This window comes from Vipera ursinii, assembly GCF_947247035.1.
Source record: "Vipera ursinii genome assembly, chromosome: 6".
Classification (NCBI taxonomy): domain Eukaryota; kingdom Metazoa; phylum Chordata; class Lepidosauria; order Squamata; family Viperidae; genus Vipera; species Vipera ursinii.
In genome coordinates, this window is record NC_139515.1 from 5,402,331 (window position 1) to 5,418,025 (window position 15,695).

General features: G+C 42.8%; 1 protein-coding gene across 1 annotated transcript in view; it reads right to left on the reverse strand.

Annotated features, from left to right (window-relative positions):
- Positions 1 to 15,695, reverse strand: part of MAGI2 (membrane associated guanylate kinase, WW and PDZ domain containing 2) — a gene marked incomplete at its 5' end in the record, with an annotated part of 504,420 nt that continues 488,725 nt past the window's right edge. The window contains one exon of the mRNA XM_083366234.1: positions 1 to 2,244. Coding sequence (XP_083222360.1) covers positions 1,454 to 2,244 — 791 coding nt within the window. The 3' untranslated portion in view covers positions 1 to 1,453. The remainder of the gene's footprint in view (positions 2,245 to 15,695) is intronic.

Below are 15,695 nucleotides of genomic sequence, written 5' to 3' on the forward strand. Positions count from 1 at the left end.
CGAGGGAAAAAAAAAATCTTTTCAAGTTTAAAAAAGAAATATTACCGAGTGCTGCTGCTCTTGTTTCTATTGCTCTTGCTTAAAAAAAAAAGCAAACTTCTCGGAAATTAAACGGGTTGATTCACGGAGCCCGGCAAACAAGCTACACCTCATCGGAGTGCAAATGAAACGTCATTATGGCACTGGAGACGTGAAAGAGACACAGAACAGGGAAGGAAGAAACACGGCGTTGCCTGGTGGGTTTCTATCATAAAAAATAGGACTTTTGTGGACATCTATTTTGGACTTTCTAGAGGACCTCAGGGGGTGAAAAATTCAAAGGTGGTCCTATTAAAAAGAAGTTGCATTAGTATTTTAGACATTTATGAGTTCTTGCAGGCGACCGAAGCTGTTTTTCAGGAATCGGCCTCCCGTTGTGGTGATCCGGCAGTTGTAGTTTAGGATCCCTCCTGTGAAAACTAGGTCAGAGACACCCAAACTTTTGGGCACCAGGAACCGGTTCTGTGGACAGAGATTTTTATGCAGACTGGAGCGGGGGGCAGTGTGGTTTTGTGTGCTGCCTGCATCCTGTGGATGGGGCTTCGCTTGTTTGTGCAGCCCGGTTTCTGGCATGCTGCGGCTCGGTGCTGGTCCACGGCCCGGGGGTTTGGGGTTGGGGACCCCTGACCTAGGTGACATTTGGGGATCCAGTTCTGTAGGTGTGCCTCTCTGGGAGAGAAATCTATCTGAGGCTAGGTTTCCAAATATAATTCCACCCTTGTTTCTCAGTGTACAGAAATATGATTGGTTCACAAAATGGGTATAAAAATGGTTCTGCTTTAGCTAACTCACTAGGGTGCCTCATAATGAATTATGATACTAATATTGGGCAGATTTGATTCTTTTTCCCCCCTCCCAAAGTGTTAACAGTAGAGACATAGCATGGATTTACAATTTCAATGCTTCAACCCCTGTCTAGATATGCCGAGAACTATTTATTTACAACACTGAATTCAGATAAAATATTCTATTTCCACTTTTAACTTTCCCCGTGCAGTTTTTTATTTAAGGCGATGTTCCAGTTCATGATTGCTCTAACTTCTTCCAGTTTCTAGATATAAAGTCTGAATGAAAAAAAAATATCCCAAGTCCTTCATGCAGTGGTCAACATCAAACTAAAGCTACACTGCATGGGGTCAACGGTCCTTCATATTATTTTGGTTTCTTCCGTAGCTGCCAAAGTCTCTGAAATGAAACGGGGACTTGAAGGTCACATCGGGATACAAGAGTGACGCTATCTTCCGTTAACGTATTAAGACATTATGCATGTTGTCACAGAATTACACATGACTGCTCTCGTTTCTCCATCGTTTTGAGCCGTATGAGTTAAAATAAATTAAAACGAAGTGAGACAGAAGTAGGGAGGACATTCTGCAATGCGGTGTATCACGAGAAGGCAACAGTCACAGCTGGCTTATCTGCTCATTGCAGAGGTGGTCGATTTTAGGATGCCGGGGAGCTTATCGGAGCCAGGGACCTTCCATGGCCCCGGCGAGACCGTTGCCTTGCGAGCGGTGGGATTGGGGTAGTGTGTTGGGATGGGATGGGCGTGTCCCTTCCGTGGGAATTCACCGGGCTTCCTCTCCAATTCTTTCTGGCTGTGATCCATGTCACTTCCATGGGAGCTGCAGCTATTGCTACTGTACGCCTTGGTAGCACCAATGGAATCCAGCTTGACGTGTTCGGTTGACTTCTTCTCTGCAGCCACCGTGACATAAGGATCCTTCGCTCCAAGGGATCCCCCTCGCTTGCTTTCCAACCTCTTGGATCTCCCAACCCATTCTTCGTTGGTTCCCGCGCACTCATGTCCTCTGACACCGTCCTCGGCTGTTGGGTGGAGTCCTCCTGCCTTAGTTTCCGCCAATCGCCTTGAACTCTCGGTGGTCTTACCCTTGCCTTCTGAGCTTGCTTTCCTCCACACCTCTTCATGTTTTGACCTATCTGCCTTCTTAGGACTTGCGGATCTCTCTGTCTGTTCGCCTAACCTTTTCTTCCTGTGGCCATTGACCGAAAGCTCCTTTGGTTTGTTGGCGTGATGTTCCCTCTTGATATCCCAAGCTGAATCTGGGCTTATCGGACGGGAAGGGTCAGAGGATTGGGCTAGATGCGATGAAGATAATGGCAGGACAATGTCATCGGGGGAAAGAGTTACTTCCGACAGACCTGGGGAGGTGGCAGCGGGGGCGCTCCAGGAGTTGGGTTCGTCTGTTTTAATGAAGAGAAACAAGGTTAGTTCCATAACGAAGAGAAACAAGGTTAGTTCCACAGCCTTCTGTTGAGTATTCATTACAATGCCTAGAGAGTTCAACAGAAAGTCGCCTCCGTCGTTTTCGAAACCTTGGTGAAAAGGAGGGAGGGGACAAGGAAGCAAGAGAAGTCATTTCAACAGAAATTTCAACGGAGGCATTGCTAGCTTTTCTCTTGATACCCTTCTAAAGTTGCATGTTGAGAGTTACGTCTCTCAACATAGGGGTGGTAGACCTATGCCACGCTAGACCTATGCCTATGCTAGCCATCTATTCTAGACCATAGAAGAAGAAGAAGAAGCAGAAGAACAAGGAGGAGGAGAAAGAAGAAAGGCAGGAGGAGAATGAGGAGAAAAGAAAGGAGGACAACAAGGAAGAGATGAGGGAGAAAGAAAAAGAAGAGGAGGAGGAGAAGGAGGAGGAAGAAGAATTGGAGAAGGAGGAGAACGAGGAGGAGGAGGTGGAGGAAGAAGAAGAAGAAGAGGAGGAGGAGGAGGAGGAGGGGGAAGAGAACGAGAAGAAGAGGAGAAGGAGGAGAATGAGGAGGAGGAGGAGGAACATGAAGAGGAGAAGGACCAGGAGAGCAAGGAGGAGAAAGAAGAAGAGGAGGAGGAGGAGGAGGAGGAGGAGGAGAACAAGGAGGAGGAGAAAGAAGAAAGGCAGGAGGAGAATGAGGAGAAAAGAAAGGAGGACAACAAGGAAGAGATGAGGGAGAAAGAAAAAGAAGAGGAGGAGGAGGAGGAAGAAGAATTGGATTGGCAGGGGGCTTGGCAGCACAAGGATGCAACAGCCAATCACCAGCCATCAACACACCAATCAGCCAATAGGAAGACACCACATAAATACGATTCACAGAATACCCAAAGCACATATTTCTATAGAGCAGGGGTAGGCCACCTTGGCTCTTTTATGACTTGTGGACTTCAACTCCCAGCATGGCTCAGCTTGGAAACTTCTGCCTTTTCCCTCAGCGTGGCTGGCTCAGGAATTCTGGGAGTTGAAGTCCACGAGTCATAAAAGAGCCAAGGTTGCCCACCTCTGCCCTATATCAGGGGTCCTCAACCTTGGCAACTTTAAGACTCATGTACTTCAACTCCCAGAATTCCTGAGCCAGCTTGGCTCAGCTTGGAAACCTCTCCATTTTCCCTCAGGACAGTTGGCTCAGGAATTCTGGGAGTTGAAGTCCACGAGTCATAAAAGAGCCAAGGTGGCCTACCCCTGCTACAGAGGGAAGTTCCCCAAAAGATGGGCTCCATCACGAGTCCAAAAGCTTGAAAGATTAAACCTCTGGTTCCCAATGACCGACCCAGGTTAGATCTTGCAACATTGTCCTGGTACACGTATATTTGCCTTTATTCGTAAAAGATTATTCGAACATTCCTTTCCCTGGGCCAATGTGTAACCCCCCAACATAACACGTCATAAAAATCCGGACAATTCCGGATTTAAAAATAGTCAATTCCTAAGGAAGAATGTTGGCCTCACCATGTAATTTTGGTCATCAGATAGTTATAAAAAGATGGCAGGTTAACCATTATGCAACAGAATGGGCTCCATCTTCTATATTGTAGCAAATGCAGCATTTATCACAGAAACGTGAGCCCCTCTGTCAGGGAGATGGGTGGTTAAGACATTTGATATATAAATAAATGTTTGCAGCACATTGAACCCCATAGCTGATCCTGGTTGGCACGCTCAGAGCTAGATTTTTAAATTATACCACAGGTTCTGTTCATTGCCCTTTGATGGTCATTTCACGTCTGCCTTAAATATTACACATTTCATTCAAGCAAATAACATCTGTGCGTGGAGAAAGTTTGCACATGGAAGGAGATGGCAAGTGGGACGAAGCAGATTTGTTGATTTCATGGAGTGCCTCCATGTAATGCAGAGAAATTATGATTTCCCCCGGGTCAAAGAGTTTTCCACAAAAAGCATGAGCAATAACTGAAGATCATAGTGAGTCAGGAAATAAATAAATTGAATTTAGTTGAAATTGAAGTGAATGGGGGCTTAACTAAATTTCAGGGGGTTATTGTTTTAACTGAAGATCCTACTGACAGCCTCTGTGCGGTCTTTTGTGATACAGCTTCTCTGTGTTAAAATATTAATAACGGCAACACATCTACAATACATACACCACACACATTGACAGAACCCTGGAGAACCATTCCCCTCTTGCAATCAAGAACTCCTGAATGAGCTACTTTATTGCTCAAGGCCTATTTTACAGGAATCTTCTCAGACACATAGCTTTTGCCTGGGAAAGGCTAGATAAGATCCAATGGCATCCAGGGATTGGGGGGGGGGCAAACCTTACCCTCTTGTGCTCTCATAAGGATTCTAGACTAATTCCCTATTTGACCCCTCCTCTTGATTAGTCAAGGCTATGGTCTTCCCAGTTACAATGTATGGCTGTGAAAGTTGGACCATAAGAAAGGATGAGCACCAAAGAATTGAGGCCTTTGAGCTATGGTGCTGGAGAAGACTCCTGCGAGTCCCTTGGACTGCAAGGCGATCAAACCGGTCAGTCCTAGAGGAGATCAACCCTGACTGCTCTTTAGAAGGCCAGATCCTGAAGCTAAAATTCAAATCCTTTGGCCACCTAATGAGAAGGAAGGACTCACTGGAGAAAAGACTAATGCTGGGAAAGGTTGAGGGCAAGAGAAGAAGGGGACGACAGAGAATGAGGTGGGTGGATGGAGTCACTGAAGCAGTAGGTGTGAGCTTAAATGGACTCCAGAAGATGGTAGAGGACAGGAAGGCCTGGAGTAATGTTGTCCATAGGGTCGCAATGGGTTGGACACGACTTCGCAACTAACAATAACAACTTGATTGGAATGGTTGCTCTCCAACATAAGCTACGAGCTTTTTGCAGTGAGGTGCCTGCTGAATATAATGCCAGGGAAGCTGAAAATTGTGCCGTGCTTTTGAGTCATTCTATAGAATGACAAACCACAATTACTATTACTTCTTCTTCTTCCCTTTCATCTCCATTTTATCATTTCAGCAGCCTTTTCAGAAAAGAGAATGAAACCAAACCCCTCCCCAAGACCCCACAACACGACAGGATTCCTCTGCAAAACACAAAAACGAGCATAACCGCTGCTTGATTTGATGTAACGTGGTGGTGGAGGGGGGAGGAGGAGGAGGAGAGGCTAACATTCAACAAGGAAATTAATGTATGTATTTTGAAAGCGCCTAAATGAGTCCAGCATAAGTTAAAGAAATGATACAGAAAACAAAAGATAAAGAGCCCAGTTAATTATCCCTATTAGGCTTGAAATTAAACGTATTTGATTAAGGCCGTGAAAATCACCAATGAAGCTATAAACATTAAGCAATTCATTAGGCCAGGAGTTAAAGCCAACGATAATTCAACAGATAAGAAAAGCCAAATTTTGGAGGTGGCAAGTAGTGAAATTTTTTTAAAAAAAGGGCTTTGTGAGGTTTTGTAATGAATTAGCCTTTCATCTAAATTTATTTATTTATTTATTTATTTTATTTTATTTTATTTTATTAGATTTGTATACCGCCCTTTCCCGAAGGACTCAGGGCGGTTTACAGGGTATTTAAAACAAGAAATACAAAAGTTAAAAACAATTAAAAAAATTACATCAATCCCTGAAAAAAAGTAAAAACCCCAATTAAAATTAAAATTAAAATTCTCAGCCTGGGCCAGAGAGCTCGAAGAGCCAGGTCTTCAGGTCCCAGCGGAGTGAATGGAGGTCGGGGGCAGTCCTCAGCTCCACGGGCAGCTGGTTCCAGAGGGCAGGCGCACCCACTGAGAAGGCCCTACCCCTGGGTGTAGCTATCTGGCCCCTTTCCAGGCTCAATTTCACGAATTATACAATCCTTGCTTTTCCAAATTGTCTCTCATAACCCAAAAGGTCTCGTTCTGGGGTGAGCAAAATGTTGATGGTGGGATGCGAATAAATAAAATAGCCCCTCCCCCCTTTTTTTCTTCTAATACCTTTCAGTGTGGCTACAAGTCCTAAAACAGCTGCTCGGTGGTCAAAGGGCTGGATGAGGAAAGCTGGAGGTAAATCGTCAGGTTTGGGGGATTGAAAATTAATTTTAATGGCATCCTAAGGCACCTCCTTAGCAAACTTCCTCTTTATCAGGATGAAAATACCCAGCCCAATTTTACTCCGGGTTTTATTGCTCCTATGGCGACGGCGATGAAGTGTGCTATAAAATGACTAGGTCGCATCAGAGAACATTATCATCCTGTGATTTTTTTCCCCCTGCTCAAATGCAACTCTACTCAAACAGCTCATTTGCATTTGCTCTGCCCTCAGTACGTTGATAACGTTTTACAAATAGTTGAATAGGAAAAAATGTCCCTTATAGCAGAGTTCCCCAACGTTTCCGGCTTTGTGGACCAGTGGGGGTGGGGGTGAGGGGTGGGAAAGAGGAGAAGGGATGGTTCCACATGAGGGGCTGGCCAGCATGCAAGCAAGTGCGCAGCTCTGCGCAAGCAGCCTGTATATGCGCCTGCCGCTTACTTAAATGGAGCATGTGCGGCCCCTCCCGCTGCTTGTGCAAGGGAAGACGCACATGCATGTGTGTGTGTGTGTGCTCACAGGTTGTGGACTCCTACCTTATAGGTATTAGTGTTTTTGGTCTTTCCAGGTAAATTCTGGAGATATTAGTATTTTTGAAGCATAAAAAAAGGTAAAGGTAAAGGTTCCCCTGTACATGCGTGCTAGTCGTTTCCGACTCTAGGGGCCTGTGCTCATCTCCGTTTCAAGCCGAAGAGTCAGCGCTTGTCCAAGGACGTCTCCGTGGTCATGTGGCTGGCATGACTAGATGCCAAAGGCGCACGGAACACTGTTACCTTCCCACCATAGTGGTCCCTATTCTTCTACTTGCATTTTTACGTGCTTTCGAATTGCTAGGTTGGCAGAAGCTGGGATGAGTAACAGGTGCTCACTCTGCTACGCGGCACTCGGGATTCGACCCACCAAACTTTCGACCATCTGATCGACAAGCTCAGCATCCTAACCCACTGAGCCACCACGTCCCTCAATTTTTGAAGCATGTCCTTTGACTAATACACACAGATGCTTGCTTGCGTCCTTCTCTAAGTCATTATATCCCAAAGATGAATTTTGCACCATTCCTGTCTAAAACTACAGGATCTGTCATTTGCTTCCCTAGGGGGAGTTTTGGATGGATTCTCAGATTATTGTTTTTTATTATTACATTTGTGTTCTCATTCTCCTTCCAAGAGATGAAGGATGCTGCTCTTCCTAAGACAAAATCCAAATTACTTATTCTGAAAGGTACTGACTTGTTAATACTTTTGAAAACAAAATAAATGGGGTTTGAATCTTGGTGGCGAAACACAACATAACTGCGTGACCACGATACATTTGCAAAAAAAGTATGTGTGGGGGAAGTCACTTTGGATCATCTACGCCAAGGGTCCCCAACCCCCGGTCTGTCGACCAGTACTGGGCCGCAGCACGCCAGCAACCGGTCTGCACAAACAAGCAAAGCCCCATCCGTGGGATGCAGGCAGCACACAAAACCACGCACCCTGTGGTCCGTGGAAAAACCTCTCTCCACCGAACTGGTCCCTGGTGCCCAAAAGGTTGGGGACCTTGGATCTACGCTGCTCAATCTTTGGACCTAAATCTATCAACTTCAGAAATTTAGTTTGGAAGAGGTGCTGTACATCAGGGGTCCCCAACCCCCAGGACCTCAGCCCACTCCTGGCCTGTGGCCTATTTAGAACTGGGCCGTGCAAGTGGTGGGCCAGCTGCACGCAGCTCTACTCATACAAGGGGTTGGGCTGGCACCCACGTGCATGCGTGTGCAACTCAACTTGGAGTCGAGCTATGCTGTCAGACCACCAAGCTGCAAAGGTTGGGGACCGCTGCTCTAGATAAGTCTGGAAACAACACACAAAAGCACATGTTTGCATACACCATGCACATTGACAAAACCATGGAGGAAGATTCTTTGGCTCTTCACTCCCCGTTTACAATCAAGAATCCCTAGATCTGTTCATTCATCTGGGAGTGATGGCAATTTACTGCTTCCTTGATCGATTCCTTGATTGATTGATTGATTGATTGATTCATCCATTCATCAATGCTCTCTACATGGGGCTGCCCTTGAGGACCACTCGGAGGCTTCAGCTGGTGCAGAATGCAGCCGCGCGAATCGTGATGGTGGTCTCCCAATACTCCCATGTAACACCTCTACTCCGCGAGCTGCATTGGCTCCCAGTTGCCCTCTGGGTGAGGTGCTGGTGATGACCTATAAAGCCCTAAATGGCTTGGGTCCGGGATATTTGAGGGAACACCTCCTGCCAGCATCAAGTTCCCTTCGTCCAGTGCGCTCGCAGAGGGTCTTCTCAGGGTGCCACCGGTTAAAGATTGCCGGCGGGTGACACAAAGGGGTAGGGCCTTCTCAGTGGGCACGCCTGCCCTTTGGAACCAGCTGCCCATGGAGCTTAGGACTGCCCCCGACCTCCGTTCATTTCGCCGGGACCTGAAGACCTGGTTCTTCGAGCTCTCTGGCCCAGGCTGAGAATTTTTAATGTTTAATTTTAACTGGGTTTATATTTTCTCTCAGGGTTTCATTTAATCTTTTTTAATTTGTTTTAACTTTTGTATTGATTTTCTTTTAAATATCCTGTAAACCGCCCTGAGTCCTTCGGGAAAGGGCGGTATATAAATCTAAATAAATAAATAAATAAATAAATAAATAAATAAATAAATAAATAAATAAATAAATAAATAAATAAATTTCTGCAACTGGTAAACCAGAATGACCTTTCGCAGGAGGAAGGAAGCCTAACTAACACCCAACTCCTTCCTTGAGCATTTTGATCATCTCATTAGTCATGCTTGTGATTCCCAGTTTCCGTCAAACTCAAACCCACCCAAGGTCAGACTTCTGCTTCTACGGTAATTTTTATGAAAAGTTCAAAAACCTCTCATTTCAGAGTCCAAGTAGGCTACATTACAATTCTGCCTATGAAGCGAGGAGCTGGTAGGAAGGAAATATTATTCTTCGGAGGAGATACAGCTAATGAAGACTACAATGTTTTCTTAATATGGCAAGAATGGTAGAAAAAAAAACACAACCAAAACAAAAGAAAAAGTTTTCAAGTCTTTAATCTTCTTAATTTTGGCCTCCTGCAGTTTTTGCTTTAGTTGGGCATCTTCTTCCTGTGAGATTCGAGCAATTTTTACACTGCCCTTTTGAAACGGGGAAGATATAATTAAATCACCTTCAGCTTTACTTGTTAACAGCTACAAACTCCATTCGTTCAATTAAAGGCAACCAGCTAAAAAAAAAATCAATCAGCCCTCACTGTGCTATCTTTATTCATGATATCACAAGAGTCCAACTTTCTGAGTTCGTCCAATCAGCAGACACTCTCCATTCCCAGGGGTGTGTGTGTGTGTGTGTGTCTATTCTGCCAATCAGTTTGATTTGATAAGCATTAAAGCAGGGAACTGCAGCTTTTTAAAAGTTTCTTCCCACGGGATGCTGAGCTGGGCTTCAAAATCACGTGAAGTGTTACTACCACTTTATGAAACAAGGCCACACCTGGAATCCTGCATCCAGTTTTGGTCACCAGATTACAAAAAAGATGTCGAGACTTTGGAAAAAGTGCAAAGAACATAAACTAAGATGATCCAAGGCCTGGAGACTAATAATAATAATAATAATAATAATAATAATAATAATAATAATAATAATAATAATAATAATAATAATAATAATTATAATAATAATAAACCTTTATTATTATTATTATTATTAATAATAATAATAATAAACCAGGCTCAAGGTTGACTCAGCCTTCCATCCTTCCGAGGTAGGTAAAATGAGGACCCAGATTGTTGGGGGCAATTAAGCTGACTTTGTAATAATGCTGCTTGGGGTGTGTGTGAAAGCCCTAAAAAGCAGGCATATACATAGAATGAAGGCTACTGCTAAGCTTGTAAGCCGCCCTGAGTCTTCGGAGAAGGGCGGGATATAAATGGAATTAAAATAAAAAATAAAATAAATAAAATAAAGTACAACATGTGTACATTGAGATTAGCTGAGCCTCCCCCCGTGCTCTCTCCCCCCAACACACAGTGACAACAAACCCTCCATCCTACCACACCATGTGACCCAACTACACCACACACCGGCCTCCCAAGTCAATTCTGCATAGGTTCACAGAGATTATATCTCATTTAAAAGTTTTTCAGAAGGAGTTTGCCATTGCCTCCTTCCTAGGGCGGAGAGAAAGTGACTGGCTCAAGGCCACCCAACTGGCTTTGTGTCTAAGGTAGGACTAGAAATCCCAGGCTCCTAGTTCTCTTTGCTTAAGTTATCCTTTGTTGGTTTAAATTAGAGATGTTTTCATGAAGGAAAGAGAAAAATGTAAAAAAAAAGAACAAGGAGAAATGTCGAAAAACCAGTATCCAAAACTACGTCTCCAAACTATCCTCTAGTGCAGGGATGGCGAACCTTTGAGAGACCGAGTGCCCAAACTGCAACCCAAAACCCACTTATGTATCGTCGGGTGCCGGGTGGGTGTGGCCAATTGGCTGGGTGTGGCCCATTGGGTGGGCGTGGCCCATTGGGTGGGCGTGGCTGCAGGGGTAACGGCAGACTGGGTGGGACTAAAAAGTTCAATCAGTCAATTCCAACTTTGCGAGATCTTTCCCCCCCCCACGAGAAGTTGAAATTGATTGATTGAACCCTTTTTTTTATTGAAAAGTTTTACACTACATTTTATCTTTAACAATCCCCCCTCCCCCCACCCCTACCTAACCCTCCCTATCCCTCCCCCCCCCCGACTTCCCAGAGCTAAGTACAAGGTATAAAAACAAAGAACAATCATAAACATCCATATGCTAAAAACAATAAACTATTAATTCTATCGCCCTCTAGCTCATAGGACCCAGATTGTTGGGGGCAATTAAGCTGACTTTGTAATAATGCCGCTGGGGTGTGTGTGAAAGCCCTAATAAGCAGGCATATACATAGAATGAAGGCTACTGCTAAGCTTGTAAGCCGCCCTGAGTCTTCGGAGAAGGGCGGGATATAAATGGAATTAAAATAAAAAAAAATATATAAAATGACTACAAGCAATACTAATATTACATATAAAAAGAAAAAAAAGAAAAAAGAAAAGAAAACTTATTCAAATGCTAAGTGAAACTTTTTAGTCCCATATTTGTTCTGAATATAATCAATCCACTTTTTCCACTCCATAATATAACGTTCTTGCGAATGATCTTTCAAGTAAGCCGAGATCTTTGCCATTTCGGCCAGGTCAGAAACCTTTAGAGTCCATTCTTCTATAGTCGGCAGTTCCTCCTTCTTCCAATATTGACCTATTAAGAGTCTTGCAGCTGTGATTAAATTCAACATCAACTTAATGTCCACAACAGTAGCATCTGTAATTATGGAACCCTTTTTTTATTTTTTGGCACATGGCGGTGGAGGCCTAAAGCGAAAAGGTTTTATAAAACTCAGCTGAAGGCCTAGGACTGGGGCGACGGCGTGCGTGCCCACAGAGAGGGCTCTGCGTGCCACCTGTGGCACGCGTGCCGCCATAGGTTCGCCACCATGGCTCTAATGAAAGGAATAAAACAGGAAATTGAGATTAAAAAAAACAACAACCTTAGAAACCCTAATGGAATTCTAAAAAGTGACAAATTCTATTTCCTGCGTTCACTTTTGCCAGATATTTTAGAGGCCATAATCTTGACAGAGAACAGGAGGCGAGGAAATGGAAAACCATTGAGGAATCAGTCCTGCTCTCCCCATTTTTACCTTATTACTGGATTTTTATTCTTACACTGCTTCCATTCCTCCACATTATTTCCCAATTCCTAATTTATAGCCAAAGAAACTCTTTCTATTTTCCACAATTGTTTATCCTTCAGCAGCAGAACTGACCACTCACTCTCTCTTATGTCTCATAGCAAAAAATCAATGTGCTTTTCTTTAATTATAATTCACTCAGGAAGTGGCTGGCTTTGAAGATTAGATCCTTAACCCCTAAAACTACTAAGGCAGATGCGAAGCAACACAATGCAAGAACAGATAATATTTTCAAACGATTATTTCCTACTAATCGGTACACACTGGGGTTTTTTTTCACAAGACACGCATGCAGCCATCCTGTTGCAGCCATGCAATAAAATTAAGTATTTTCTCATTTCTGATCTTTGAGGTTTAAGCATGTAGGACTTAGTCTTATAGGGAAGGAGTAAATCAGTTATTTCTTATTTGTAGTTTGTTCTTGTCAAGGGTCAGGCTTGTGTTGTTACAAAATCAATTTGCACTAAAATGTTTCCTGATACTGTAAACATATATCAGGATGGAGCTTTAAAAAAGTCAGACAATGCATGTTAAAAACTGGGTGAGCTTTCTATTGTTCTGTTGGCCTTATCGGTAATCCTCGACTTACAACAGTTCATTTAATGACCGTTCAAAGTTACAGTGGCACTGAAAAAAGTGACTTACGACCATTTTTCACACGTGATCAAAATTCAGATTTTTGGCAACTGGTTCCTATTTACGACACTTGCTGTGTCCTGTGTGTGCCTGTGTGTCATGTGATCCCATTTTGCGACCTTCTGACAAGCAAAGTCAATGGGGAAGCCAGATTCACTTAACAACCGGATTACTAACTTATCCACTGCAGTGATTCCCTTAGCCACTGTGGCAAGGAAGGTTGTAAAATGGGACAAAACTCACTTAAATGTCTCACATAACAACAGACCTTTTGGGCCGAATTGTCATAAGTCGAGGACTATCTGTTTCTTTCACTGTTTGCTTTTGCTGCTGCTGTTCATCATTTCGCTTTATATGGTGAGAGTGGCTGGCCTATCACAATATCCATTTTGTGAATATAATTTAAACTTCAGAAGACGTTTCAAAAAAGATGTGAATTACTGATCTGAAGTCAGATCCCGTTGGTGTCACAACACATTTCTCTAATCTGCTTTTTGTTTACAAAAGCTGGGATAAAATAAGTGCCGTATTTTTCCAAAAGGATGTTACATCCTTTTTTTTATACATGTTATTTATCACATTTGCAAATCTCCCCAGATTGAAAGGGATCCTCTCTCTCTCTCTCTCTCTCTCTCTCTCTCTCTCTCTCTCTCTCTCTCTCTTTTAAATCCTTTTCACACACTGCCTCAAATCTGCAGCGTGTCTTTATTAAAATGCAAGGCATAACAAAGCAGAACAGAAATTTGTCAAAACGTTCGAACTATGGTTAAATATGTCTCCTGGCTTCTTTTTCAGTGTAAAAAGGCAATAGAATATTTCCTGATCATTTTAATCTTTTATTCCGATTGGATAATAGCTGCAGCCTTGCGTTGCCCAAAATAGGGGCAGTCCGTAAATTTTTATATACTTGTTTTTTTTAAAAAAGAAAAAAAATCTGTGTTTTTTTAAAAAAGAGATTAATTCCTTAGTTTCTCTTCCCTTTTATTTCCCCATGAAGTACGTTGAATTCAGATCACCCCCTTTAAAGCCCAGAGTAAATGTTCATTAATTTTCCTATGACTTTCAAACTCAGGTTAACCTTGAATGAAATGCATAATTGCCCAAGGAAGCTTATATTGCACCATTTTTTTTTTAAAAAAAAGAATCATGAGAGGAATATCAAAGAACTCCAATGAACTCAATAATTTACCTATTCGGGTACAACATAGCTTCTAAAGAAACATGTAGTGCATCGGTGAATCTATTGCATTCATTGAACTGTTAGGAGTTAGCAGCTGAATTGGCAACTTGCAGAGATGAAAATACAAATAAATCTCAGCGTCGCTAGCACTGATGATGTTACCTAGTTTGGTAATGAAACGTCTGCAAGAAAACCGCCAAGCTCGGAGAGCACCGAGGAGCTCTCTTTATTTGTTGGTGCAAATAAATCTCAGATAAAGTATGCGTTTAATACGGCGGTACTCATGGATCATCCAACAGGACGTAGCATAATGGTTAACCTAACATCAAATCGATTGATACATTTTGGAAAAAAAGGATCAAGTAAAATCAAACACCTTGAGTTAACATCCGTAGTTGTCTGTGTGCCCAAAAATGTCAAGACAGCAACTCAACCACAAGATCAAATCCACCCACCCCCTCTATTTTGTCAATGTGCATCTCACATGACCTAAACCCGGGGTCGGCAACCTCGGCTCTTTTATGACTCGTGGACTTCAACTCCCAGAATTCCTGAGCCAGCATAGCTGGCTCAGGAATTCTGGGAGTTGAAGTCCACGAGTCATAAAAGAGCCGAGGTTGCCGACCCCTGACCTAAACTGATCTTGTGGTTTCAGTTGCACAACTGAAGCTTTCGGCCCCTTGGGGCAGAGAATTGTTGTCTGCAGACCCACAGAAGTGAAAGGATGGCCTCTTGAGGATTAGATAAGACTCCCTTCAAACTTTTCTACGCAAGGGATGTCGTACAATAACATTTTTCAGGTTGGTTAATTGTGTTAAGTTACAGCAGATCACAAGGTAGAACAAAGAATTGCAACAGTCATTAATTCTGAGCCCATGTATGATGCCGTTTTTCAACCATTAAAACATATCGGGGTTCAACCAGAAATCTGTTTATTCATAATCTGAATTGTTTTTTTGATTTTTCTGGATTCTAGATTGAGAAGACATGTGCAACTTCACATTAAAATGACAGTATCTATCTCTATATCTCTATATCTATCTATGTGTGAATATAATACACATATAAAGAACAGTTTCTGGAATTGGGTATGTCTAGTTTAATGAAGAGAAGGATGAGGGGGGACATGATAGCACTGTTCCAGTATCTCAGGGACTGCCCTAAAGAAGAGGGAGTCAAGCTATTCTTCAAAGCACCTGAAGGCGGGACAAGAAGCAACAGATGGAAACTAGTCAAGGAGAGAAGCAACCTAGAACTAAGGAGAAATTTCCTGACACTGAGAGCAATTAATAAGTGGAACAACCTGCCTCCAGAAATTCTGAATGCTCCAACACAGGAACGTTTTAAGAAGAGACTGGACAGCCATTTGTCTGAAATGGTATAGGGTTTCCTGCCTGAGCAGGGGGTTGGACTAGATGACCTCCAAGGTCCCTTCCAACTATTCTATTCTATTCTATTCTATTCTATTCTATTCTATTCTATTCTATTCTATTCTATTCTATTCATACTATATATATGAAATTAGAAAAAAAATATTTTCTGTAATGAACTTGGGATTATTTATCCTGGTTCACGAAGAAAGTTATGCCTAAACAGTATTATGCATTTTGGTTTTTTTTATAATAAATAAAAATAGTTAACAATAAGTCCCAGAATGGAAAGTGGTGTTTGTTTTTTTCCAAATGAATATTGAATATTCTCCTTGAAGAAGAATTGAATTTGGATACCACGGTAATAGGATG